We start from the raw sequence: 27476 nt of genomic DNA on the forward strand, positions 1-27476 counted from the left end.
TCGGCAAAGAAATAGCTTCCAAAGCAGCTGCCTGATTGGACCAAATGCTATTTCATCCAAATTCAGGACCATTACAGAAAAAATCTATCCCTACGGCAGTGCTGAGCAGAACAAGCCCCTCCTGCCACCCCCCTCACTCCCAGTAGTTCTTTAACAAAGCTAGAAAAAGCAATGCCAGGTCATTTTGTTATTAGCACATCCTCCCGTGATCTATCGCTCCATCAGGCAGCTTCTAAGTCAGGGCTGCGCAAGGATCCAGCCCACCTAACACTTTGATCTGGCCCGCGGACTGCATATGGCCATTTTCTATTTATATCCTGCTGCCCATGCCACCGAATTTCCAGGATGTGCCTCAGGCAGCGGGATCCTATTTAAATGACTCACCACTCCCAGTTGCAGCACTACCCTGGCAGAGGCTGGAGTCGTGAGCCTTTTAAATAGTCGCAGCAACCCCAGGCGGCTGCCAGGCAATGTGGTAGCAGCAGGGCCAGGACCTGTGAGCCCTTTGCTGTGTTTGTTAATTCAAAGCCCCCAACCCTAGACAACTCAAGGTGGGGGCTAATCCCCAGCTCTGCCCCTTCCATCCAAGACTCTGCTCCTTCTGGGGTGGTGGTGGTTTGGAGCCAGCACATGACCACATATCAAAATTAAGTGGCCCCTCCCATGAAAATGATTGCCCACCCTTGCTCTACGTATTGCCCTGTGGGTCATGGAGAAGCAAGCTTAAGCTGCGTGCTAGTGCTAGTGCTGCAGATGTGGCCTCTTCAATGCACAGGCTGGGTCAGAATGTGATCAGTCCATGCGTAAGTGACAATGGGCTTGGTAGGTGGGAGCACACAGGGAATGTCTCTGCTAACACACCTGATAGCAGGGCAGAGCACAGGAGCAGCCCATCAACACGGACATCTGCTCCTCCTCCTGATGGTGAATAAACTGCCAAAATGGGGGGTTAGGAGGAAGAGAGGCTATAGCCAGCCCCTCCCCCACTCTCTTTCCTTCCAGCTAGTCTGTGGAGAGGGGCTGGTGCAGTGAGGGCACCATCTTCCTCCATCGATTAGGATGGGACCCTCTTCTCACCCCAACCTCCCACTCTGGATACAACAGGAGCAGCCTCAGCAGACGTGAGTAAAACGTGGTGCAGTGAAGCTAAGCAATGTGCTTAAGGTTGCATTTATATGAAGGAGACTGAAACCCAGGAGTCTTGGTCTCCAGACTCCTGAATTTTAAGGCCAGAAGGGACCATCAGCAGCATCTAGTTGACCTCTTGCATATTGCAGGCCACTGAATTTCACCCACCCACTCCTGTTCTAATCAGGAGCATGCTAAACGTTAATGGCGCCGTGCACGTTCTATTCCTTGTTTAGAAAACAGACTACGGCACTTTCTTTTTTTTTAAGTGGCAGTTAACTAAATGGCGGGGGGCTAGCAGACTTGCTGGGCCCCTGGGCAAGGTTGGTAGGAGGGGCTGGCTCTGCACTCCCAAAAGGCTACCTGGTGTACCCCTGCCCTTCCCTCCCCCCCCCCCCCCCCCCCGCCCGCCAGCCAGCCAGCCAGCCCTGGAAGCTGCACACTGCATGGCACTCCAGTGGCAAATGAAAGGGCCCGGGGCTCTGACCGCTGCTGCTCCTGCAGTAGTGGAAGTTGCAGCCAGGAGTCCCAGGCCCTTTTGAATCATCAGACCTTAGGGCAACTGTCGGCTTTGTCCCTCCTCCTCCTCCCCAGTCAGCAGGCCTGCTAAATGTTGGGCACAAAATGTCATTTTCCTTGCAATGACACAAGCATTTCATGTTAATTTTTTTTCCCGAAACAGGATAACTCTCCTCTCCCATTGATGGCTGATATTTTGTAGCTTCCTGGCCGCTTTATATGATACACTGCAGCATTCTGATTAGACAGATCTCCTGTCTCATGTAAGGCAGCCACAGATATTAGCCTTTTCTCTTTTGCTTGCTATTTATACAGAGTAGGTTTTCCCTTGGTACGTGACTTCTGAATGGATGAATACTTTGTTTTACAGCAATTTCATTTTTTTTTTAAATTAATAAAATCAGACCAAGCAAACCCAGAGCAGTGGAAGATCGGCGAGCTCTTAGAAACCATTCTTCATATACGGAGTCACTAGCTTGTATTTTGCATCTTGGCAGAATGATTTTCTTCATTTTGTGTTCTTCATTTTGTGTAAGAACAAAACACAAAATTTCACCTCTTTGCAGCCTATCAGTTGAGCTAGAATGGATGGACCTCATTGCAATGCAGTTTAAGAATGAGATTTTTACCAGCATGTTGATTTTGCAAGCTGACATGCTTTCTGGTTGCCTGGATACAGGCATCCGAGAAGCTGGGGTTTTGCATGGAGCATTGGCTCCTGCCTCAGAAGGCAATGACTATTTCTCTCAGCCTGACTCTAACTGTCCTTTGACAAATTAAACAATCACTGAGTCCTTACCTGTAGTTTAATACAAGTGTTTCCCAGTCAGATATTTCAACAGTACAGTCCACTTGGTTATTTTTTTTATTGCACTAGGGAAATGCTTCACAGTGTATTTACAAAGACAGGGGTTCCTTTTGACCTCTGGATACCTAATATGCGTTGGCAGACATATGCTTGGTGCCTCTTGGGAGGTAACATTCTACCAAACACCAAGGGGTCAGTAAAGAGGTCACTGAAAAGTGAAGCACTGATAGAAAATGGTGGTGCCCTGTGTTTGACCTAAGCTGCTTTTACATATAGAAAACAAGGCATGATTATACCCAATACAATTTGCTTGAATGGAAAAGGGAATGGAATAAAGCACATTTAGCTAAAACTGCATCAAATGACTTACAAGCCAATACACGCATGTATTAAATAGTCTATGTAAAGCAGGGCACACCTCATGTTTTAACCTGATCTTTTTTTCTCTCTCCAAATTCTTTTCCCTAAATATTTATTTTCTTCATCTTTCATTGCCCCGGAATCCCTAAGGTAAATTCCATAGGGTAGACACTGTGCTTTTGTGCATTGACCCAGTTTTGCAGCATGAAATCAGTGAAGCTACAGTCTTGGGTTCCTGAGGGGAAACAAGATTCTGTCTTTGAGTCTGAATGAAATGCAAGGGTAGAGTTATGGTCTGTGCTGAGGGGGAAGACTGTAAGTACTTACAATATTTATTAATGGCTGCCAGTCCTGCTAGCTTAAGCTGGGATCTAATCAGATCTCATGAGATGAACAGGCTTGGCAAGCTCTGGGAGAGGAGGGCTCCAAGGAAACACCCGACTGCTGCAGGGGATGTAACACATGATCGGGGGCACCTCTCACCATATGGTCAGGGAACCCCAGATATGTACTGTAGCTACATCTCAAAATTTCCAAGCTGACTTGAGCCCTGTGCATTCTATTTAAAGCAATAGGAAATTCACAAGGCTAAGTCCTACCCCAGCTTCCAAAGGGGAGCAGCCTACAAATGTACAGGTGTATGTGGATGGAGGTTTGAGTTAAGGGTATTGACCACTCTGCAGGCTGGCCTGAGCTGCTCTTTAGCTGAGCAGTGGAGCAGACCAGACCCCCCTCTCCCCATGAACCCTCAGATCAGTTATCGCCTACAGCTGCCTGTGCACTTCATAAATAATTAAGCGTGTATGCAATGTAGCCCCCTAGGGATGCAAAATTCCCTACATTCTCTTCTCAAAATTGCATGTGCATCTGCTTGCATGTGCAAGTGGGTTCAGGTGCTAATTCATTGGCTATAAAATAAAAATGCTGGTTTGGAAGTATGCCAGTACACTCTTTTTTTACTGAACTAAACACAAGAGCCTAGGTAGTTTAGAGCATGCAAACATTTATGAGATTGACAGCCCAAAAGAACAGATTTCCTGAATAGCAGCAGCACCAGTACCAGTTTCTAGTACTGTCCATCCATGTTCTGGTGAGGCAGCCTCTGAGGGCAGCCAGTTCCCATGGAATTTAGACTCACATGCCTGCTGCTTTCTTCCTAAAAGGAATTCTGGATGCCACTGCATGGAATATGCTGCTGCTCTGTAGCTTGCCGATAACAAGCAGAATGTAGGTAGGACATTAACATTTACAAGATCCCGGCACTGAAATTCCTCAAGTCGCTTTGAAAAACTTTAGCCCTGAACTTCCCCCTCCTTGGATGCTTTTTTAGACTTAGTTCTCCAGCATAAAAGAGACAATAAAACATTAATAATAAAGGTTGTGTGTGAAGCAGCAGACTGCTGAGGCACTTGGGAAGCTGCACAAACCCTCAATAAAATAGAGCAGCCAAGCCAAAGCATCATGCAGCAAACAAAGCAACAGCAAATAAACATCTTCATTAGAAATGCCTGAGTCAACAACGAACAGCAAGAAGGGGAGCCTCTGTTAATTTACGTGCACTCTTACAGAGTTAAACTGCAGCCCTATTTATAGCTCTTGCCGCCTGATGGAAAGCCTGGGCTTGCACAGACACCCACGCTGCCTTCTCTGATGGATTATTTTTAGCACCAGTGACACGCTTACCTGAAGATAACTTCTCCTAAATAAGGACACCATTTGTCACATTGTATGTACATACTGAATTAGCTGTGACAGTGGATCTCAGTGTTTATGCCTCTCTCTCTCTCTCTTTCAAAAGCAAAGCTCCGTGCTAAATGTTTCCAATAAAATCACAAACCACTGAAGACTTGTTTGATTGACAATCCTCCCACAAAGTTCTCTTTGCAGGGAGGCTGGGGCTTGGATCGGGTTTATCAAAAGGCTGACTAAAATCCATTTGAATCTGGGCAACTTTCCAAACAGAGGGCCAGGTTCAAGAAAGTGTCCCCAGGGAGCTTAAAGCACATGTTTAAAACTAAGCACGCGAGTGAGTACTGTCTGACATCTGAGCCGTAGCAACTCCAACTCCTCTCTGATTGAAACCAAACTAAACAATCACCTGATGCCTTGAGCAAAGCCATGAAGCACCCGCACCTTCCAAATGAAACCTGATACTCCCGTCAGTGGAAATCTGGAACATTGATGTTTTGGCCCCTGCCGCCTCTGCTATTTCACATTCGAAGGGGATAGAACTTTCTAGACCGGGGAAGACTTGGGGTCTTAATCTTAAAGATTCCAAACAAACCAAGCTATTGATCATGAAAAGAGAGAGGGGCAGCACTGAGGGCAGATCTGCTGGGGTTTCTCATTTCTCGCACAGCCCAGGGCATGATGCTGCAAACAAAAGCTTGTTGTGTGCACGCTGAGGGCCATGCTTCCCAAAGTTTATCTCCATGTCTTTGTGCCAGGCAGTATTGTGGTTTCCTTTCTCACATGTCCCCTGTGTGCAGTTTTGGGGAAACAGACTTTGTTTGGTGAATAAGGACACTTGGCCAGGGACTCAAGGAGCTGATAGAGGAGGTATCTGAGCCTTTAGCTATGATCTTTGAAAAATCATGGCAGACAGGGGAGATTCCAGAAGACTGGAAAAGGGCAAATATTGTGCCCATCTATAAAAAGGGGAATAAGAACAACCCAGGAAACTACAGACCGGTCAGTTTAACGTCTGTCCCAAGGAAGATAATGGAGCAGGTAATTAAGGAAATCATATGCAAACACTTGGAAGGTAATAAAGTGATAGGGAATAGCCAGCATGGGTTTGTGAAGAACAAGTCATGCCAAACTAATCTGATAGCTTTCTTTGATAGGATAACGAGCCTTGTGGATAAGGGAGAAGCGGTGGATGTCATATACCTAGACTTTAGTAAGGCATTTGATATGGTTTCGCATGATATTCTTATTGATAAACTAGGCAAATAAACTTAGATAGGGCCACGATAAGGTGGGTGCATAATTGGCTGGATAACCGTAGTCAGAGAGTTGTTGTTAACGGTGCTAAATCCTGCTGGAAAGGGATAACAAGTGGAGTTCCGCAAGGGTCTGTTTTGGGACCCATACTGTTCAATATCTTCATCAATGACTTAGATATTGGGATAGAGAGTACGCTTATTAAGTTTGCAGATTATACCAAACTGGGTGGGGTTGCAACTTCTTTGGAGGATAGGGACATAATTCAAAATGACCTTAGCAAGTTAGAGAAATGGTCAGAGGTAAACAGGATGAGGTTTAATAAAGAGAAATGCAAAGTGCTCCACTTAGGAAGGAACAATCAGTTCCATACATACAAGATGGGAAGTGACTGTCTAGGAAGGAGCATGGCGGAAAGGGATCTAGGAGTCATAGTGGACCACAAGTTGAATATGAGTCAACAGTGTGATGCTGTTGCAAAAAAAGCAAATATGATTCTAGGTTGTATCAACAGGTGTGTTGTAAGCAAAACTCGTGAAGTCATTCTGCCGCTCTACTCTGCACTAGTTAGGCCTCAGCTGGAGTACTGTGTCCAGTTCTGGGCGCCACATTTCAAGAAAGATGTGGAGAAATTGGAAAGGGTACAGAGAAGAGCGACAAGAATGATTAAAGGTTTAGAGAACATGACCTATGAAGCCAGGCTTCATGAACTGGGCTTGTTTAGTTTGGAAAAAAGAAGATTAAGGGGGGACATGATAGCGGTTTTCAAATATCTAAAAGGGTGTCACAAGGAGGAAGGAGAAAATTTGTTCCTCTTGGTTTCTGAGGGACAGGACAAGGAGTAATGGGCTTAAAGTGCAGCAGGGGAGGTTTAGATTGGACATTAGGAAAAAATTCCTAACTATCAGGGTGGTCAAATATTGGAATAAATTGCCAAGGGAGGTGGTGGAATCTCCCTCTCTGGAGATATTTAAGAACAGTTTAGATAGACATCTGTCAGGGATGGTGTAGACGGAGCTTGGTCCTGCCTTGAGGGCGGGGGGCTGGACTCGATGACCTCTCGAGGTCCCTTCCAGTCCTATTATTCTATGATTCTATGACATCTCCTCTGGCCCAATTCCATGATTTCATCCTGTTCTCCATCACGGTATAGTTAAGATCAGATACATTTGTCACCCTGGACTTGATTCTCAGAGGAATCCATGGCTTCTTTTCCTGCCGATGGCATGGTATAAACCTGAGAATTTGGCCCTCGGTGATTGCTCTTTGCCTTTAGACTCCAAGCTGCTATTATTGGTTTGTTGTCATCTCAGTACTGTATAGTGCCCTTAATGTCCCACCACACTAAATGATATACAGGCAGTCCCCGAGTTACGCGGATCCGACTTAAGTCGGATCCACAGTTTCGAACGGGGCTTTTCTCGCCCCAGAGGACGCGAGCGGCGGGACGCCCAGATACGCCGTGGTCCTGCCGCCCGCGTCCTCTGGGGCGAGAAAAGCTGCTCCACATCTCCCTGGTCTGCTGGGGGGGAGTCTTCCCCCCCTCAGCAGACCAGGGAGATGCGGAGCAAAGCCGCAGAAGATGCGGGCAGCGGGACAGCCCAGATGCGCCGCGGCTGTCCCGCTGCCGGCGTCCTCCAAGGCTTTGCTCCCCGTCTCCCTGGTCTGCTGGGGGAAGACCCCCCCCCCCAGCAGCCCAGGGAGACGCAGAGCAAAGCCGTTGAGGATGCGGGCGGGACCGCGGCGCGTATCGGCGGTCCTGCCACCCGCGTCTCCCTGGTCTGCTGGGGGGGGGGGGCAAAGCTAGTGCACCCCTCCCTACCCCAGCAGACCAGGCTTTTCTCCCTCCACAGTATGCTGGCTCACGTATGGAATGAAAATCTACTATTGCTATTAGTTACTGTGCTATCTCAAGTGACAGAGGCCTGTGTGGACAAGCTAGAGTACAGGCTGTCCCTGGGGGTATGTCTACACTACCCTCCTAGTTCGAACTAGGAGGATAATGTATGCATACCGCACTTGCTAATGAAGCCCGGGATTTGAATTTCCCGGGCTTCATTAGCATAAGCGGGGAGCCGCCATTTTTAAATCCCTGCTGCTTCGAACCCCGTGCAGCGCGGCTACACGGGGCTCGAACTAGGTAGTTCGGACTAGGGTGCCTATTCCGAACTACTGGTACACCTCGTTTCACGAGGAGTAACGGTAGTTCGGAGTAGGAACCTAGTCCGAACTACCTAGTTCGAGCCCCATGTAGCCGCGCTGCACGGGGTTCGAAGCAGCGGGGATTTAAAAATGGCGGCTCCCCGCTTATGCTAATGAAGCCCGGGAAATTCAAATCCCGGGCTTCATTAGCAAGTGCGGTATGCATACATTACCCCGCTAGTTCAAACTAGCGGGGTAGTGTAGACATACCCAGGGTTACGTACAAGATAGGGACTGTAGGTTTGTTCTTAAGTTGAATCTGTATGTAAGTTGGAACTGGCGTCAGCCGCTGCTGAAACTGATCAGTTTCAACCGCGGCTGAATCTGGATGCCAGTTCTGACTTACATACAGATTCAACTTAAGAACCCCAGGCGTCCCCAAGTCAGCTGCTGCTGAAACTGATCAGCGGCTGATTCCAGGAAGCCTGGGGCAGAGCAACTCTGCCTCGGGCTTCCTGTAGTCAGCCGCTGGTCAGTTTCAGCAGCGGCTGACTTGGGGACGCCTGGGGTAGAGCGGCTGGGGTGCTGCCTGGTTGGTCCCCACAGCGCTGAGGTGCAGCGCTGCGGGGACCTACCTGACAGCGCCCTAGCTGCTCTGTCCCAGGTGTCCAGATTCAGCCGCTGTTGAAACTGATCAGCGGCTGATTCCAGGAAGCCCAGGGCAGAGCAACTCTACCTCGGGCTTCCTGTAGTCAGCTGCTGGTCAGTTTCAGCAGCAGCTGAATCTGGACGCCAGTTCCGACTTACATACAAATTCAACGTAAGAACAAACCTACAGTCCCTATCTTGTACGTAACCCGGGGACTGCCTGTAGTGCAACATTTTGTGGCAAGGGCAAGCGGTTTGTGATATCTGCAGCCTTAAGGCTGGATGAGGGATATTTTTTGCTACCCCTGCTCAGAGGTGCATTTCCAGGAATGGGAGTACTAAGTTCCTGGCACCATGCAGCAGTGCATAAGGAAAACTGACTTCTAGAGCTTGCATTGATGAGAGATGCTTTCAATATGGCCCAGTGTGCTAAAGCCATAATTGTTCAAATTAGGACCACTTAGTGCTAAGCACCCACACATGGAAATTTTTGGGTCCAGTGAATTTCTGAGGCTGCCTGTTTTAATAAGTCCTTTCTTCTATATCTCTCATCCCTGTAACAGCTGAGTTCCTGTTTCCACACATCCCTGCTGACTACTGCTTAATGCATCGTGTCTACTTATGCAAACACCTGAGGATGCGAAGCGGAACGTGAAGTGAAAATTACAAGTATAATTTGTTCTAGGAATTCATGTTTTCATGGAGACATTAAGTACTGAAGGAGAGTTTTGGAGTGTGCCTGTACAAGGCGTACTGTGGACGGAACAGCTACCTTAGCAGTTCAGATATTAACTTTCTAAAGAGTTGCAATAAGGTCCTAAATTAATTAAACAACCTTTTCATGCATTGCTCTTCATTCTCAGGATCATTTTGTTCTTCTGGGTTTCTGCTTAAATTCCATGTAGAATGAAGTAAGTCTGTACTACAGAGAGCTGTTACTGCAAGTAATCATATTTGCAATTTTTTTTAACCTCTTGACATAATGGGATCAATTAATTTAATGCCACTGAGGTCTTATTATCTGCAATCAGAACACAGCGAAGTTGAACAAAGAACGGCAGGAGCTTGGCGCATCAGAACCTCAATTGTCTAGCGCACAATAGAATGTTAGCAGTGTCTGTCATGGCCTGAAGCATCAGGGACAGATAAATTAGTAAGAGATGAATGTTACAGAATGAGGCAATCTGAGGAAATATGGAATTCTGCTACTGGGAAGGGGGAACACATTTCCATAGCAACCAGTGGGGCTGACTTCTTTTATTAGAAATGAGGAGGGGGTAGGAGAGGGATAAAAATAGATCTAGTAAGTAACACAAAGAAAGCAAGCAGCGGATTCTCCCCCACTTACACTGATGTCAGTCAGAAGCAAATCCACTGAAGTCAATGGATTTATACTAGAATATGAGTAGAATCTGTTTAAAGAGTTTTCAAAATTCAGTTCTGGGGGAGGGGGGTGAGGAGGCCACCTGATAAGTCAGAGGGAGGATGGATGCTGTGTGAAGTCTTGCTGTGTAACTGTTTATCTGCAAAACTTGAGTGTCAGCTTTCTCACCAGTTCTTGTGTGGACCAGCTATTATATTAGTTAGAATCTTTTAACATTGATTTTTTTGATGAAGCAATTTTTTTCATGAAAAGTTGTCCCATGTTTTGTCTAATTCTAAAATCATTTCAGTATTTTCATAAAAAACTTACGCACAGCTCTCCTTCCAGCCTGCAGATCTGTGTACCTCATTATTTATAAATAATGTAACAAAACTCATTATTTCAAGGTGGCACGGAAGGACTTTGCTGGCTACCCTAGAAGTACTTTGAATCCATGAGGATACAGCTGGTAAACAACATACCCAGAGCATGGCCACCTGTCAACTGGCTAGTTTATCAAGAATCAGCTGTTGAACAGTGAGTCCTGGTTCTAGCTCATCTCTTAGACTACGTCTACACACACTAGCTATGATCAAGCGAAAGTGCTAAAAATAGCACTGTAGTCAAAGTAGCACAGACAGTGGCAAACACCCTGAATACAATGCTGCCTGGACCCTCTGGCTGTGTCTAGACTGGCAAGTTTTTCCGCAAAAGCAGCTGCTTTTGTGGAAAAACTTGCCAGCTGTCTACACTGGCCGCTTGAATTTCTGCAAGAACACTGACGATCTCATGTAAGAAATCAGTGTTTCTTGAGGAAATACTATGCTGCTCCCGTTCGGGCAAAAGTCCTTTTGCGCAAAGCTTTTGCGCAAAAGGGCCAGTGTAGACAGCTCAGATTTGTTTTGTGCAAAAGGCCCCAATCGCGAAAATGGCGATTGGGGCTTTTTTGCGGAAAAGCGCGTCTAGATTGGCACGGAGGCTTTTCCACAAAAAGTGCTTTTGCGGAAAAGTATCCGTGCCAATCTAGACGCTCTTTTCCGCAAATGCTTTTAACGGAAAACTTTTCCAATAAAAGCATTTGCAGAAAATCATGCCAGTCTAGACGTAGCCTCTGAGTATGGCAACTAACCTGTGTCCTAGTTTGTGCTATGGAGGCTAAACTAGTATTTTAGCCCACAAGCTCAGCGTTAGCACAAAGAGGCAAGCTGGGAATTGCATCTCTTAGACACAGCCTTACAGTGCAAAGGCCAGGTTTGTAATTGGATTGTATATTTGGATTTATAATTAAGTCCCACTCAGCATTATCCTCACATTGGAACAGTAGCTGTGGGGTGCTGAAATCACCTACATAGTAGTCAGGTAACACAGAGATTAGCAATTTCCACTGGAACCAGTTGCTGGATCCTAAAATAAAGGGAGTTCCTTAAAAATGAGAAGCCACTAATGTGCTCTACATCTATAAACTTAGGGTTTAAAGTCAGCTGGAGATCTGTGGAGCAGTACTCAGGTAAATGTTTTCCAATTATCTGGAGTTTTCATAGCATGGAGAGGGGAAGAGGCAGATCTGAGAAATACTTTATAAGAATTTAAGCCCTGCTTCATTGGTCTCCACTGAGCTTTTCAAAGCCAACAGAGAGAGATAACCAGACACTCTCATTGAAATGGATTTAAGGGTATTTGAAAATCCCAACCCAGGTTTGCACTGCACAGGCATCTCTCCCACCTTGACTGTTAACAAACTGCTGTCCAAATACACACCGAGTTTAGCATAAAACATAGAATCATAGAATAATAGGACTGGAAGGGACCTCGAGAGGTCATCGAGTCCAGCCCCCCGCCCTCAAGGCAGGATCAAGCTCCGTCTACACCATCCCTGACAGATGTCTATCTAACCTGTTCTTAAATATCTCCAGAGAGGGAGATTCCACCACCTCCCTTGGCAATTTATTCCAATATTTGACCACCCTGACAGTTAGGAATTTTTTCCTAATGTCCAATCTAAACCTCCCCTGCTGCACTTTAAGCCCATTACTCCTTGTCCTGTCCTCAGAAACCAAGAGGAACAAATTTTCGCCTTCCTCCTTGTGACACCCTTTTAGATATTTGAAAACCGCTATCATGTCCCCCCTTAATCTTCTTTTTTCCAAACTAAACAAGCCCAGTTCATGAAGCCTGGCTTCATAGGTCATGTCCTCTAAACCTTTAATCATTCTTGTCGCTCTTCTCTGTACCCTTTCCAATTTCTCCACATCTTTCTTGAAATGTGGCGCCCAGAACTGGACACAGTACTCCAGCTGAGGCCTAACTAGTGCAGAGTAGAGCGGCAGAATGACTTCACGAGTTTTGCTTACAACACACCTGTTGATACAACCTAGAATCATATTTGCTTTTTTTGCAACAGCATCACACTGTTGGCTCATATTCAACTTGTGGTCCACTATGACCCCTAGATCCCTTTCCGCCATGCTCCTTCCTAGACAGTCGCTTCCCATCTTGTATGTATGGAACTGATTGTTCCTTCCTAAGTGGAGCACTTTGCATTTCTCTTTATTAAACCTCATCCTGTTTACCTCTGACCATTTCTCTAACTTGCTAAGGTCATTTTGAATTATGTCCCTATCCTCCAAAGAAGTTGCAACCCCACCCAGTTTGGTATCATCTGCAAACTTAATAAGCGTACTCTCTATCCCAATATCTAAGTCATTGATGAAGATATTGAACAGTACGGGTCCCAAAACAGACCCTTGAGGAACTCCACTTGTTATCCCTTTCCAGCAGGATTTAGAACCATTAACTACAACTCTCTGACTACGGTTATCCAGCCAATTATGCACCCACCCTATCGTGGCCCTATCGAAGTTATATTTGCCTAGTTTATCAATAAGAATATCATGCGAGACCGTATCAAATGCCTTACTAAAGTCTAGGTATATGACATCCACTGCTTCTCCCTTATCCACAAGGCTCGTTATCTTATCAAAGAAAGCTATCAGATTAGTTTGGCATGACTTGTTCTTCACAAACCCATGCTGGCTATTCCCTATCACTTTATTACCTTCCAAGTGTTTGCATATGATTTCCTTAATTACCTGCTCCATTATCTTCCCTGGGACAGACGTTAAACTGACCGGTCTGTAGTTTCCTGGGTTGTTCTTATTCCCCTTTTTATAGATGGGCACAATATTTGCCCTTTTCCAGTCTTCTGGAATCTCCCCTGTCTGCCATGATTTTTCAAAGATCATAGCTTAAGGCTCAGATACCTCCTCTATCAGCTCCTTGAGTATCCTGGGATGCATTTCATCAGGACCTGGTGACTTGCTGACATCTAACTTTCCTAAGTGATTTTTAACTTGTTCTTTGTGTATCCTATCTTCTAAACTTACCCTCTCTCTGCTTGTATTCACTACGTTAGGCACACCTCCAGACTTCTCGGTGAAGACCGAAACAAAGAAGTCATTTAGCATCTCCCCCATTTCCAAGTTTCCTGTTAGTGCTTCTCCCTCATCACTAAGCAGTGGGCCTACCCTGTCTTTGGTCTTCCTCTTGCTTTTAATGTATTTATAAAAGGTCTTCTTGTTTCCCTTTATGCCTGTAGCTAGTTTGATCTCATTTTGTGCCTTTTCCTTTCTAATCTTGCCCCTGCATTCCCGTGTTGCTTGCCTACATGGCACGAGATTTTAGAGAAGTCTGTTTTTTCTGTGGTTCCCCCCAAAGTGTGACTCAGACATTCAGCGGGGATACCCCTAAGACCTGACCTATTTCTGTATTTGTCAAAATGGAGTTACTTTTGACATGTGCATGCCCTTCAGCATGAAAATATTTTTCCATGATAGATCTGCTGGCTGAGTTTGCATCGTCATGCTCTAGTCTGGTTGATGAGTAACGAGCAAGCTGTACCAGTGCTCATATATGCTCAGAAATTGTACGGGGGGACTGGCCCCAATTTGTTTTGCATGGCAGGCTATTCTATCCATCTCTGCACCTTCTGTGACATGAGTGGCACTCAGCTTGCTAAGTTCTGGTGAGGAGGAGGTAAATGAAAGCATGTCTTCTGTTACACTAAATGAGCATGTCTTTTCAGCCATCTGTAAATATCACCTAACAAATTAATAATTTACATCACAGACTGCTCCTCATCAGCTGTCTTCTTTTTCTTTGTATGCTAAACCTTCCACAACTTCCATCATGATCATGCATCATGATCTTTCTCTTCTGCAGAGACACTTTATACCTTAAATCCTTATACTGACACTAATTTCAGACACAATTTCTTTCTATATCTACTCTGGGAAGGTTTGGCTATATCCCAGAGTAGATATAGAAAGACGCCAAAAGTGAAAACTGGTCAAACAGGTTTTTCTGCCTCTTGTTGTCAACATTTCATGGCCACGTTGTTAGCACCCAGTCGACAGATAAGAGCAAAGCAATGTAGGTAAGCATCCCACCGTGCAGCATTATGGGAAGGCAGAGCTGATCCCTGTTCTTCTTGGGATTCCCTTGTAGCTCTGTGAGCTCTTTGTGCTAAAGAATGTCAAAGCTGAACAGCAATCTCTCCAGCCTTCCCCTTGCAGCAGCAGTCTGCCTGCCTCTGTGTTCCTAGCAGGGCAGTACAGGAGCATTCCAATTATTAGTTCTTTGTTTGTTTCCCCCAATGGAGGAACTCACTCAGCTGTCAGATACTTCCTGGAGCTTTGAAAGGGGAGGGGTGCATGCCTGCAGGTCAGCATAGATCACAAAACTCTGAGCATAGCCACCACAGTAGGCATTTTGGGATACTAGTCAAAGCCAGTTCTCTTGACAAAACAAACAGCAGAGGCCACACTGGCTTTTTGTTGACAGTAAAGGGAGGAGAAAGACAAAACTCTTTTGCAGGGCTACAATTTTTTTGGTCTCCAAAACGGGGTATTTTTCCCTGACAAAAGTTGCATTGCAGCATAAATGCTCTCATTGTTTTGTGACCAAAAGGCAGTTTTTGATGATAAAATGTGCCAGTGAAAACCAGGCCTAACTTTCCTTTTCCACCTCAACAGCAGCTAAGTGGTCATAAAAAAGAAAGGGGATTGGCCAGTAGCCATCCCATGTTGTGCTGAGGTTCCACAAGCTCTCACAAGTGAAGGAGACGTAGGCGAGGCTGGGAGTCAGATAGGAGACCTCCTACGAGTAAGCCACGTGTTACAACAGGAGGAGATGTTGGAGATTCACCTTTTACGCAGAGAGAAGATTGTACAAACATCTCAATGTAGCATTGGGGGGCACTTTTCCAAGTCTTCCAGATGAGTTATAAAATCAGGCTCCAGACCTCCTATTACAGATCACACTAATTTTGCACAAGCCACTAAGACTGTTAAGCCCAGTATCCTGGTCAAATTGCAACTCAGGGACTTCTGCCTGCCTAAAATGCACCTATGCTCTAATAAAGCAGGAAGGCTAATGGGTGTTTCACAGGCAGGGCTTACAAGATCAGGCCCATTTCTTTTTCTTCTTCACTTTCTCTCCTAAGTTATTGGCAAGACTGTGGTGGAACATGCTCTGATCCATCCTCAAAGATGGCTGCACTTCCTGGCACTAACATGGTGATTGCCAACCATCCCACTGTTCGCTCTACCTGCATATTAAATCCCTTTTCTATGTTTTACTCTATGCAGTGCCTAGTAAGATATGATCAATTGACTTCTAAGTGCTACCATCACACAAATATTAAATAAAGCTGAGAACCAAAACAATATCAAATAAATCCTCTGTATACACAGGGTACCATGAAGCTTAACTAACACTGTAACATACTTTAAGGTGTTTTATTCTTAATGTCCAGTCTCTGGTCTTTTTTTTTTTTTAAGCAGAGATTGCCCGAGGAGTCAAACATGATGGTGTGTTTTAGGGTGTAGAAGCCTGTCTGTTAGGAACTGCCCTCTGATCTATCAACTGCTAGCTCATTCCCAATCCTCTAAAACAAAAGCTTAGTCAATGCAGAGGCTGCAGAGCTGGCCCAGCTCTTGCTTGAATAACAGCAACTGTGTCTTGAAAAAAAGCAGATTCCAGTGATTAATATTTAATAAGCCTCTGGGAGGAACTCCTGTTCAGCTCTCTCAGTTGGAGAGCAACCGTTATGGCAGCCATTGAGAACTGCTTATTCCAACATGGGAGAGCGCAGTGCAGATTAGTTAACAATTAAATAGTCACAGCTAAACTATTCAGTTTTTGCAAATTATCCAAATTTAGCTATTTTAAAAATGCAGTTGGAATCTAATGGTTTCTGTAAATCCCAGCTGATATGAGCTAGCTGCGATACTGGTTTCTTCTGTACAGAGGTGCCCTTGTACCTGGGTTAAAAGTTGGTAAGCTATTTACTCAAAGGAAACAGGTCATTCCTACCTGTGCTATTAGTCCAGATTCCAGCCATCTGTGCAGCTGCACTTTGGCAGATCTTTAGTCCTGGCAAAGAAAGCCCGGCTGAAGCTGACCCTTCCTTGAAATAGTGTTCGTTAAACCACACCATTCTGCAGCTTTCCCTGCCTCTAACGGGGTGTTGCAGATGCACTGATCCTAGATTGTAGCCCTCAGTGTAAGTGTAGACAAAGATGAATAGTTTAGTGGTGAATTCAGTGCTCATGAAAGAGGATGGGAGCTAGAATAATCAACTGATTTCAGTGGGAAGTGCAGGCCAACATCAAACTCCGTGCATTCAGTTTTGTTTTTTCTATTTTTAGCTGGGATAGCCTGATTCAAGCAGGCGATCAGGTGACCAGTCTACCAGGCACTGTGTGTGAGCTCAGAAATCAAAGGCATGGCCCTGAAGCCAACACTGCTGTCTGCTGTGCATGTTGCCCCTTGCTGCATGACTCCCCCTGGGAAATGGGCTAAGAGGTGTATGTACTGTGAGAGGAGGCAAAGAGACTTTACTATAAAGACCATCCCATCCCATCCCATTATAAAGACCACCAGTCACTTACTTGGAGAGTTTCATTTCAATTTGCTGTCGGATTTCCTGACGTTCCTCATCTGTCCTCCTGGGGAAAATGTTCCTATCTTCCAGCTCCTGCTTGCTTGGCCTGTTCCGTAGCTTCACTGCCAGCAGCTCCTTCTTGCATTTTCTTGGCAAGGTACCTGGAACATGCATTGAAATGCAAAAATGGCAGAAGGAGAGCCTGGAATTCCTGCCTCCTATATGTATTTTTTTTAAAGATCAGAAATGGCCGAGTAAGCAGTGGGGCAGCACAGGATCCAACCCTGGGTATGACTCTGCAACCTCCTACTTCATGGGGTGGGCAGCTTTGCGTACCTTACTAAAAGTGGTGTCAAGGCTGAGATTGCCAACACAGCTGTGGCCAAGGTTCCATTTGGAACTGTCTGATATTCTATCCCTTGTGCTATGGTAGAGCAGGGTAGTGCTCTCTGCCGGCAGTGACTCTCAGGGGAGGCAAGGTTCAAGCCACTAATCTAGGAAATATCACCAGTCCTTTGCATCATCCCATGTACCAAAGTAAAACTACATGGTAGAGCACTTCAATGTAGAGGAATTGGAATGGCTGGGATGGGGATCCTTTCCTCTCTGGGTTACCAGCTCCAATTCAGGCCGGTTGGGAGTTACCGAAAGGCATACAACACATTATGTCAACTCAGCTGTTAGGGGACAGAGCCCAAAAAGCACCAGCATTCATTGGCATCCTTGCTGACAGGCCTAGCAAAGAAGCCAAGGAATGAACCAGCTTTGCATGATACCTCCAAAACAGAGTTCTGGTGTGCAAGAGTTGTGGGGCACTTTTGCTGGTATTTCTGGTACTGTTCTATGGGTAGCAAAGGAATTTTGAAATCTGCTGAGCATTACCCAATCTTTGTTTCCCAGGAAGTCAAGGGAGTTTTACCATTTGGGAAAAGAAACAGACTGATGCTGAACACTTTTGAAAATCCTATTAATGTCCAGGACTGACAGTCCAGCACTGATATCTTGGAAATATCGCAAGTGTGACTCCTATATGTAAGGTGCTATTAGCCCAAATTTGCAGGTGCACATTAAATTGTTGAGTGTTTCTCTCCATTTTGACCAAACACTCATCAACAGTGAGAGAACCAGGAACAGTTGGCATGGAGAGTGTACCTGGGTCATAAGGAATGAGCCGTTATTAACAAATCTACCCCCATCCAAGTTGTCTTAGACTGCCACAGTAAAGTTTTCTTTGGCATAATGTACATAAAATTGCAGATCTGTGTTTAGAGTTTCCCCTGGAGAGAGACCTCAAGAAAACTGTTCTAAGGAATGAAATCAAGGGTCAGATTTTCAAAATGTGGGCAATGGTGGTAATTTAGTAAGCTATTTTGGGAGTAGGAGGCATAATCTACTGTAGTAACTGCAAAACATACAAATGCATTAAAATCTGGCCTGGAATACTGTTGGTAATGTTTACAAGAGAAATTCCTATAAGGAAAGGTGCAACAACTCTTCTGAGTAGTTTTTCACTAATCCCGAGTGTATTGCCAAAACCCTCTTCTGCAGCTAACCTCTAATGACATTTCAAACAACAAACACTCTCAGAGAACATCTTGTCAGTTAAATACATCTTTGGTTTCACTACGTGACTTCAGTGGGCTCGGTGAAGAGTTGAAATTGGCGTCATGACTGATTAAACCATCTTGCAATACTAACTGGAAGGTTTATGGTAATGAGGTTTCTAAATTTAAACTGCTTATGGAGTGGAAAACCCCAAATCTTTCACTGTGCTTTTTTTTTTCAAATCGAGAGTAAAATGTAGAATGAGAGTCATCATTGGGAAAGCCCCAGGTTGCTTGAGGTTTTGCAACTAGAAGACAAGCAGTCTCAGTCTGGCTCACCAGATTCATTGGTTTTAGTAGAGCTTCTCTTTTCTGAATCTGTCTACAATAAGCAATCCTGTAACAAGTTTACTGTCACACATGGCAGTTATTTTGAATACCTTCCCTGTATAGAACCATAGAAGTATAGGACTGGAAAGCTACATTTACACTGCAGAGCTATTTTGGTGTCCCGAAATAGCTATCCTGTCTCTTAGCAGCAAGCCTGTTATTTCCACCGTCGGAAAAACCCTTCCGTTCTTTCAACTTTCTGTTGAAAGAACTCAATGGCAGTGTGGACACAAGTATTGTTTTCCCAGAAAAACAGCTGTTTTTCCAGAAAAACGCTGGCATGTAGACACATCCTGAGTAGGGACCCTTGCCCCACTTCTCTTCTGACTGGGGGGTTTTAAGCCTTCTCCCTGCCTTATATTACACTATCCCCCGCTAGCCCAATGTGCCTAAAGCCCAGTGCCTGTGCTTTGATCTCTCTCCAAGGATTATGCACAGTACCCTGCCAGCAGCGTACAGGTGATCAAACAGCTGTTGCTAAGCAAGTACATTTGTTCTTAAGGTAAAAGTATTACAGAAAAAAACTATTTTTAAAATATCAATAAAAGAACCTAACCGCAGGTGCAAAGCTTAACAGCAGTTAACCCCAGCTCCAACCTAGGGTATTGGTGGGTGTCAATTTTTCAAATCCATAATTGGGATTGCCCCCATGATATCAAGCTCATTCCAGGTTTTTAGATCATCAACCTGACTCAGACTGGGTAGTTCATACAATCAGAGAGGTTTTCCCAATATCTAACCTAAATCTCTTTTGCTGCAGATTTAGGCCATTACTTCTTGTTCTACTTTTAGGGGACATGGAAAAAATTGATCAGCATTCTCTTTGTAACAGCCCTTAACATATTTGAAGACTATTGCCAGGTCTTCCCTCTGTCTTCTCAAGACTAAACATGCCCTTTTTAAAAAAGTCTTTCCTCATCATCAGTCAGATTTTCTACATGTTTTATCATTTTTACTGTGATTTCTGGACTTTCTCCACTTTGTCCATATTTTCCTTAAAGGGCAGTGACCAAAATTTCTATTTAGGCCTTATTAGTGCTCAGCAGAGCAGGATGATTACTTTCCATGTCTTATACTTACATTGTTGTTAATTAAGAATAGTTAATGTCTTAACCAGGACTTAAGTTCAATGGGAGTTTTGAGTGCACAAGCAGGATATGTTACTACAGGGCAATATCAACTTCAAGTGCACAACTACAGCTATGTGAATACCGGAACTGGAGTCGTTGTACCTTAGGTTGAGTTATTGCAGGGACTGCACTGCAGGGGGTCGATGGGAGAAATTCTGCCATAGACTTCCCTTATGCTTCATGTTCCAATGGAATACTGGAGTTGACGAGAAAACAATCAGCATTTGATTTAGAGGGTCTTTACTAGATCTACTAAATCAACTGTTGAGGGATTGATTGTTGCAGCGCTGACCTCCCACTAAGTATAGACATGCCCTTAGTGTGGAATGGATGTTTTAAGACAGAAGGTGAACTGTGGTCTGGCTACACAAGAAATACAGATAAATCTGTGTATTTATTTATCTTGGAGTATTCCACTGAATTTATAGTATGTGGTAAAAATCATAAGGGATTTAATACTTGAATTCTCATTTTAGAAAAAGTCATCCAATTTTTAAAGAAGACTGAAGTTAGATTTTTAGGTAGTTTTTGTCTGGCATTTGAGATTTGAATAAAGGCTATTTTTAAAGAGGTGTTCAGCCCCAGCAAGCCTGCCATCTGTACATATCAGCTTTACCTTTAAGATGTGTCTTTTAGAACATTACTCCCTTAAAGATCTCTAAGCACTTTATAAAAGAAATTAAAAACCATTATCCATGGGGCACAGGTAGGGAAACTGAGGGTACGTCTAGACTGCAAGGCTATTTCAGGATACCAGAGGTAACGGATGCGCTATTTTGGCACCCCTGTAAACCTTGTTCCGCAAGAAATAAGGGATGTCTCAAAATAGTACTTTATTTCAAAATTTGGCGTATCTCATTTTGATTTTAGAGTGCAGTCTAGATGTACCCTGAGAAAAGCTGAGTGACTTGCCTAAGATCACACCATGGGTTCCTGACTGTTGTAACGGTACAGAATTAGAGTTTTCTGTGAGCAAACCAACCCTCCCTGACCAGAGTCTTGAGTGCACTAGAATAATACGCCGACCCTTCCAAAGTGATCCCAAAGGGCTTTGCAAATATAAATGAATGAAGCGTCACGGCATCCATGTGCGATGTTAAGTATTTGTTGAACTGTTTTAAACTGGGCGCAATAAAGCCAAATGGAACAAAGCCCGAAGTGGCACAAATAAATGTCCAAACTTGAAACATGACCCCGCATGACGTGCTCTGACCACTCCGCCAAAGAGCTTTGGGTTCTTTCCGGGTTTTTCGTGCACAGCCACAGTGCGGATGGATACCGAGAGCCACAGCACAGCACAGGCCTCATCCTCCCTGATTGGATCCACCTTGTGATCTCCAGACTGATTCTGGCCTGCATATTTATACCTGCCTCTGGAAATTTCCACTACATGCATCTGACGAAGTGTGTCTTTGCCCACGAAAGCTTATGCTCCAACACTTCAGTTAGTCTATAAGGTGCCACAGGACTCCTCACCGCTTTAGCACCACAAAGAGTCTGCTGACTGTACAGCTGGCAGAATTACATCCAAAAGCAGTGGGAGCGCATCTAACATGCATTCTGCAGGTGCAATCTGCAGGCTCATTCGTCTGACCAGTGGCTAGCATGGTGGGTGATGTAGAAAGCAGAACACTGGCCCCTCCTCATGATCTCTGGGATGCATAAACATGAGGGCAGTGTTGTAACTCCCACTGTCCTTATGCTCTTGCTTTCTAGGTGGGGTTTGGACTCTTTTGGTGTTTTTTCCCATCTCATGTGGTCGTGAAGTCTGTCTCTGTACAATTAAAAGCTTGGATCCCTTTGTAAAGAGACAGGTCAGTGGAATTAAATCGTTCCACACTATCTGAGGGTCTACCCCTAGCCCTGTGTTCTAAGATGCAGAAGAATACACTGTAGCAATGCACTAGCTCATTACAAATAAAATGCTGCCACTCTGTCATCTAATGCCTGTTCTGGAGGTGCGCTCGGAGGCATGTCTCTGTGCACAGAGCTCATTCTATGCCCTTAAAAGGAAAAGAATTGAATCTGCTACTCTGAGAAATTAGAAGAAGCAAGTGAAGTTTGAAAAATCGTACTTTTAACCCAAATCCTCCTTGTATTAAAGTAGCAGACAGCATCCAGCCCACCCCGGCTAAGCCATACTTGCTTTCTCCAGATGTCCAGGTTTCTAAAAGGCTTTCATGGTTACCACTCCCGGGGTCCATATGCACTGTGCACTGATTAATCTTTACAGTATTCCAAAATCCAAATAAAAAGGCTGTTGAACCAAGACAGCTGGATTAATCTGAGCTGTCCGAGCCACTGGCCTGTTCGATTAAAAATACCTGATTGACAAAATCAGGAGGAAGCAAAGATATAGTTTATCCTTTAAGATAATTTGTGGGTGAACACCCTATAATGGATCCCTCCTCTGTCTGACTGAAGGGATTGTTTGTTCACCAAGACTGCTATCTTGTCTTCTGCGGAGACCAATGTCGGATGCTTCAGAAAAAAGAAAAAAAAGGGGGATGGGGAATCAAAAGCCAAGCTAGTTCTCAACCACCAGTGCAGTGTGGTGGGAAATTCCATCCTGACCCCTGTGCTGATCAGTGTGTCTATGATTTGATTGTCTGTGTGTCTCCTTTTCCCCTCTCTCCCAGAGCCACGAATATGTCAAGTGAGATTTTCAAACATGCTCTGCCTGGGTCTAACTCTAACTGGACTCCCCCTGGGAACTCTGTGGGGTCAGTGCCAAGTGCTTTGGAAGATCTCACCCCTTGATGGTTAGTTTTCAAAAGCTGGCATTTATGGCCCACATTGAGGCACAAAGTAAGAGCAACATTAATGGGCAGCCTTTATGCAGCCCTCTATTTAGCCCCCATCCCCAATCAGATTACTGAATATTAAGAGACAGAGAAAGCAGTCAGCACGTGTAAGAGCAAGGGACTGAAGCAAGACCCTCCAGTACATACCCTGTGTCCTGGATGAGCTGGTACAGCCTGTGCTAGGGTCTGTTCTGCTGCAATTTCATTGTTGTTATTACTTGAGCTAGCAAGATTAAAGCTACAGGCTGAATCCCTCTAATCCCGCACTCTCTGGCCTGGCAACATCCGTGGTCCGGCATGATTTTATTTAGTCAAATGGTCACTTACTATGGGTGCAGCCAAGGTTCCCACAGTCCCATAAAGTGTGTTTACAACTACCAGTCCTGGCTCTCACTGTTCTATGCTGTTACTTAGCTCTAATTTACCCCAAATATCTTCTAAGAGCCCAGTAAGCAGAGGAAGTGTTGATGCTGCTGCTAGACAAGACTGACCTCCCATGATCTGGCAAGTTCTCTGCTTCAGCACCAGTCGGGTGCCAGAGTAGAAAGGTTCGACCTGTAGGTCGGGTGTGTCCACATTGACTGCATTGTAGACAGATCCTATCTTTCTCTGGCCCAGATCCTCAAACTATTTCAATGGGAGTTAGACACCTGAACACCCTGGAGGGATCTGAGTCACTGTCCTGGGGATAGTAGCTCTGTCCTATCTTCTGTTGGTGATGTGAGGATATACACATCAGAGACTGTGAGGCACTTGCATGTGTTAGGAATGGGGCCATATAAGCACCTTGGACAGATAGCTCCTTTCTAAGCTGCAAGCCCACCCAGACTTCCGAAGCCAGGAGAACAGAACTGCTCAGGGAATTACTTTGGTGCTACCTTTCCCCTTCCTGTGTATTTCTTCAATGTGAGTGACAGTCAGCCAGTGCAGGGACGTGCAATGCCGCCCAGCATCAAGAACAATGATGTCTCAGTGGCATCCTTTCAGATTCAGAGAACAGGCGCCATCCCACCCAGGGGCTGTGAAGAGGTCCTAGGATGGTCTGTGTTCATTCCTGTGGTTTAATGAATCACTGAATCTCTCTGCCATTTGCTCCTCCAGTCTCCTATTTATGAACCCGACTGAATAATTCCTCTGACGCATTCCACCTCATTCTTTGTTCACAAAGGGCCGTGCCCACAGACAGGTTACGGTATCAGATGTAATTCACCAGCGGATGTGGGAAACGGTTGGCAAAAGGCTTGTTCTCAAGCAATTTGTTGGGAGCTTTAATTTTTATTGGGTTTTGCACTGTGCAAGGGAGCCGACAGCTATGTTGGGCCCCTGGGAAAGGGAGGGGCCATCTCTGTGCTCTCAGAAGGGATGGACTTCAGGCGATAGGGGTGGGGATGGAGTCAGTCAGTCCTCAGTGCCTCTCAGAGCAGGCTGCCTCAGTCTCCCAGCCCTTAGAGCTGCCTGAAGTGCAGCGTGTGGCACTTCAGCAGTGATTTCATGGCTCCAGATGATGCTGCTGCCACAGTGGCCAGAGTCCCAGTCCTTTTAGAATTGTCATGGCCCAGGGCAGTGGTTCCCTTTGTGTCCTCCTCCTTCCCCCCATCAGCAGGCCTGTTGCTGTGTTCATCAGTCCTCATCCCATGTTGGATTGGACATAAATGGTGTGGTATATCTCTGTTCCCTGCTGGCTGAGTGTAACTCTGAAAATCAAGTTTCTGGAATAATGACACTCTCTGCAAATAACCTTCCATATTTGCTTACCTGGTGCTGTTTTCACATCAGCAGTAACACTCCAAGGGCATGTCTACACTGGGGAGTTATTTTGAAATAACTCCCCTTGGGTATGTCTACACTACCCCGCTAGTTCGAACTAGCAGAGTAATGTATGCATACCGAACTTGCTAATGAAGCCCGGGATTTGAATTTCCCGGGCTTCATTAGCATAAAGCCGGCACCGCCATTTTTAAAAGCCGGCTAGTGCGAACCCCGTGCCGCGCGGCTACACGCGGCACGGGCTAGCTAGTTCAAACTAGCTAGCTATTCCGAACTATCTGTACACCTCCAGATAGTTCGGAATAGCTAGCTAGTTTGAACTAGCTAGCCCGTGCCGCGTGTAGCCGCGCGGCACGGGGTTCGCACTAGCTGGCTTTTAAAAATGGCAGCGCCGGCTTTATGCTAATGAAGCCCGGGAAATTCAAATCCCGGGCTTCATTAGCAAGTTCGGTATGCATACATTACCCCCCTAGTTCGAACTAGCGGGGTAGTGTAGACATACCCCTTATGTCAAAATAACAAGGCGAGCGTCCACACTACCAAGCCTGTTGTTTTGAAATAATGGGCTTGTTATTTCAAACTAATAACTCCTGCTTCTGAAGTGGGAATAAGCTCATTTCAAAATAGTCATTTCAGGAGTTATTATTTCAAAATAACTTATTTTGAAATAACCTGTTAATAAAGACATAGCTCAACTTCCTGCCGTTTACTAGAACAGTGATTCTTGGATTGTGAGTTGAGACCCCAAAGTGCATTGTGACCTTGTTTTAGTGGTATCACCGGAACTGGCTTAGGCTTGCTGGGGCCCTGGGCCAAAGCTGAAGCACAAGCCCCATATTCTGGGGACAAAGCATTGGGGATTCAGTCCTGGGTGGCAGGGTTTAGTTTAAAGGAGTGGTGGGGTGTGGGCTCCCCCCCCCCCCTTTTAGCATCTTGTGCAAAGTTGTGTTGCCAGGAGTGATTGCAGTACAATGAACTTTGAGAATGGCTGTGCTAAACTATACACCGCAACAAACACAAAGGTATTACTCACAGAAGTGAATGCACTAAAGTATCCCACCTGTTCCATATTAATTACTCTCTATCTGCAAGGGGCTGTTATTGTTCTGTTTTGTTGTATTTCCATGTCTTTGCCACTCATTCTGATTAGTAAAATTCCCCCTGGATTCCATCTAATTGTCATTCACTTTAATCACTGAATTTCCATTTATCCCAAGGCAACCTCCTTAGACACCACTGGCTAAAACTTTGAAAAATCAGTGCTTTGGTTAGAATAAAACATGCACGCTCTTGTACAAAACGCAACAAGCTATGTGTAGGCTACTGCCTGTTTGTTTTTCAGAGTGTGGGTGGGTGGGTGTGTACATGTCTTTTATGGTTGCATACTCTCAATATGGACAGACATTTGAGAAGTGATTATGTGAGTACATGTCCACGGATTTTTTTTTAACTTCAGATGGGCCAGGGCACAAGTTTGGTTCATAGAATAGTTCTGAGCTAACCCTAAAATTTGGAGGCATTTGGATTCCTCCCTATGGTCAAGCCTATTACAGTTTCTCTGGCCTGACACAAAGTTTAGATATGAACTTCCTTAGAGTTTGGCTGTGGACACATCTGGGGTTTTGGTTTGGTTCCACTCCTTATCTGAGCAGCAAGGAGTGAATTAAATAATTTAGGATGGAGAAGGTGTGCAATTAGGAGCAATCTGGTAAGACTTCACAAGACGCAGGGAAATATTCATTGCTTGGGAAACGCAAAGCCTGAATTCAAAAGATCAAGCACCTGTGAACCACAAAAAAACAATACATCCACAACTGAATGCTAGTTTGTGCATGCAATTATTGCATTATTGATTGGATATAGAAATTGCACATGTGAGTAAACTGGTATCTAAATGGCCATCCACATGTGCAAATATCTCACTTGCAGACACTATCCGGTAATTGGACAAGCATGTTTTACTTGGCCCTCGCCTCAAGATTTTTTTTAAAAAATGGAACCTTAAAACTTGATTGAATAAAATGTTAACACATGTAATGTAGGAATTCCACACTTGCACTTTGAGAGAGACAGAATAACACTGGGAGAGAGACAGAATAACAAGTTTTTCCATATCTAACTTCTGTGATTCTCTGGCGTTTACATGTCATTGGATATTTTCTAGAATTAACTTCTACTAAGCACATTTTTTAACTCTTTAGAGGGCATACTAACATGAAATATTATGAAGCTTTACTTTTAAGAGTTGATTCTGGATGCTACATAAGCTTTTACAGTTTCTGGTTTCTTGCCATCATTATGGTTTTCCACTAATAGTGTGTACAAAATTCATGTGCTATTAAATATATGGTACATGCATACATAAGAACGGCCATAGTGGGTCAGACCAAAGGTCCATTTAGCTTATTATCCTGTCTTCCAACAGTGGCCAATGACAGATGCCCCAGAGGGAGTGAACTGAACAGGTAATCATTGAGTGATCCCTCTCCTGTCATCCATTTCCAGCCTCTGGAAAAAAAAAGGCTAGGGACACCATTCCTACCCATCCTGGCTAATAGCCATTGCTGGACCTAACTTCCATGAATGTATCCAGTTCTTTTCTGGAACACTGTTAAAGTCCTAGTCCTCTCAACATCCTCAGACAAGTAGTTCACAGGTTGACTGTGTGCTGCATGAAGAAAAAACTTCCTTTAAAAAAAAAAAAACCTTCTACCTATTAATTTCATGTGGTGACCTTTAGTTCTTAAGTTATTGGAACAAGTAAATAATTTTTCCTTATTCACTTTCTCCATACATGTCATGATTTTATAGCCCTCCATCATATCCCCCCCTTAGTATCCTCTTTTCCAAACTGAAAAAGTCCAAATCGTTTTACTCTCTCTTCATATGGCACCTGTTCCAATCCCCTAATCATTTTGTTGCCCTTTTCTGAACCTTTTCCAGTGCCAATATATCTGTGTGTGAGATGAGGCAACCACATTTGT

The 27476-nt window shown here is 44.7% G+C and overlaps 1 protein-coding gene across 2 annotated transcripts in view; it reads right to left on the reverse strand.

Moving 5' to 3' along the window:
• Positions 1 to 27476, reverse strand: part of PHACTR3 (phosphatase and actin regulator 3) — a 205557-nt gene that overhangs the window by 29427 nt on the left and 148654 nt on the right. For both annotated transcript variants that reach the window (XM_075901114.1, XM_075901115.1), the window contains one exon: positions 16865 to 17018. In XM_075901114.1, the coding sequence (XP_075757229.1) occupies positions 16865 to 17018 (154 nt within the window). The remainder of the gene's footprint in view (positions 1 to 16864; positions 17019 to 27476) is intronic.

The sequence above is a fragment of the Pelodiscus sinensis genome, chromosome 18 (assembly GCF_049634645.1).
Source record: "Pelodiscus sinensis isolate JC-2024 chromosome 18, ASM4963464v1, whole genome shotgun sequence".
Lineage (NCBI taxonomy): Eukaryota > Metazoa > Chordata > Testudines > Trionychidae > Pelodiscus > Pelodiscus sinensis.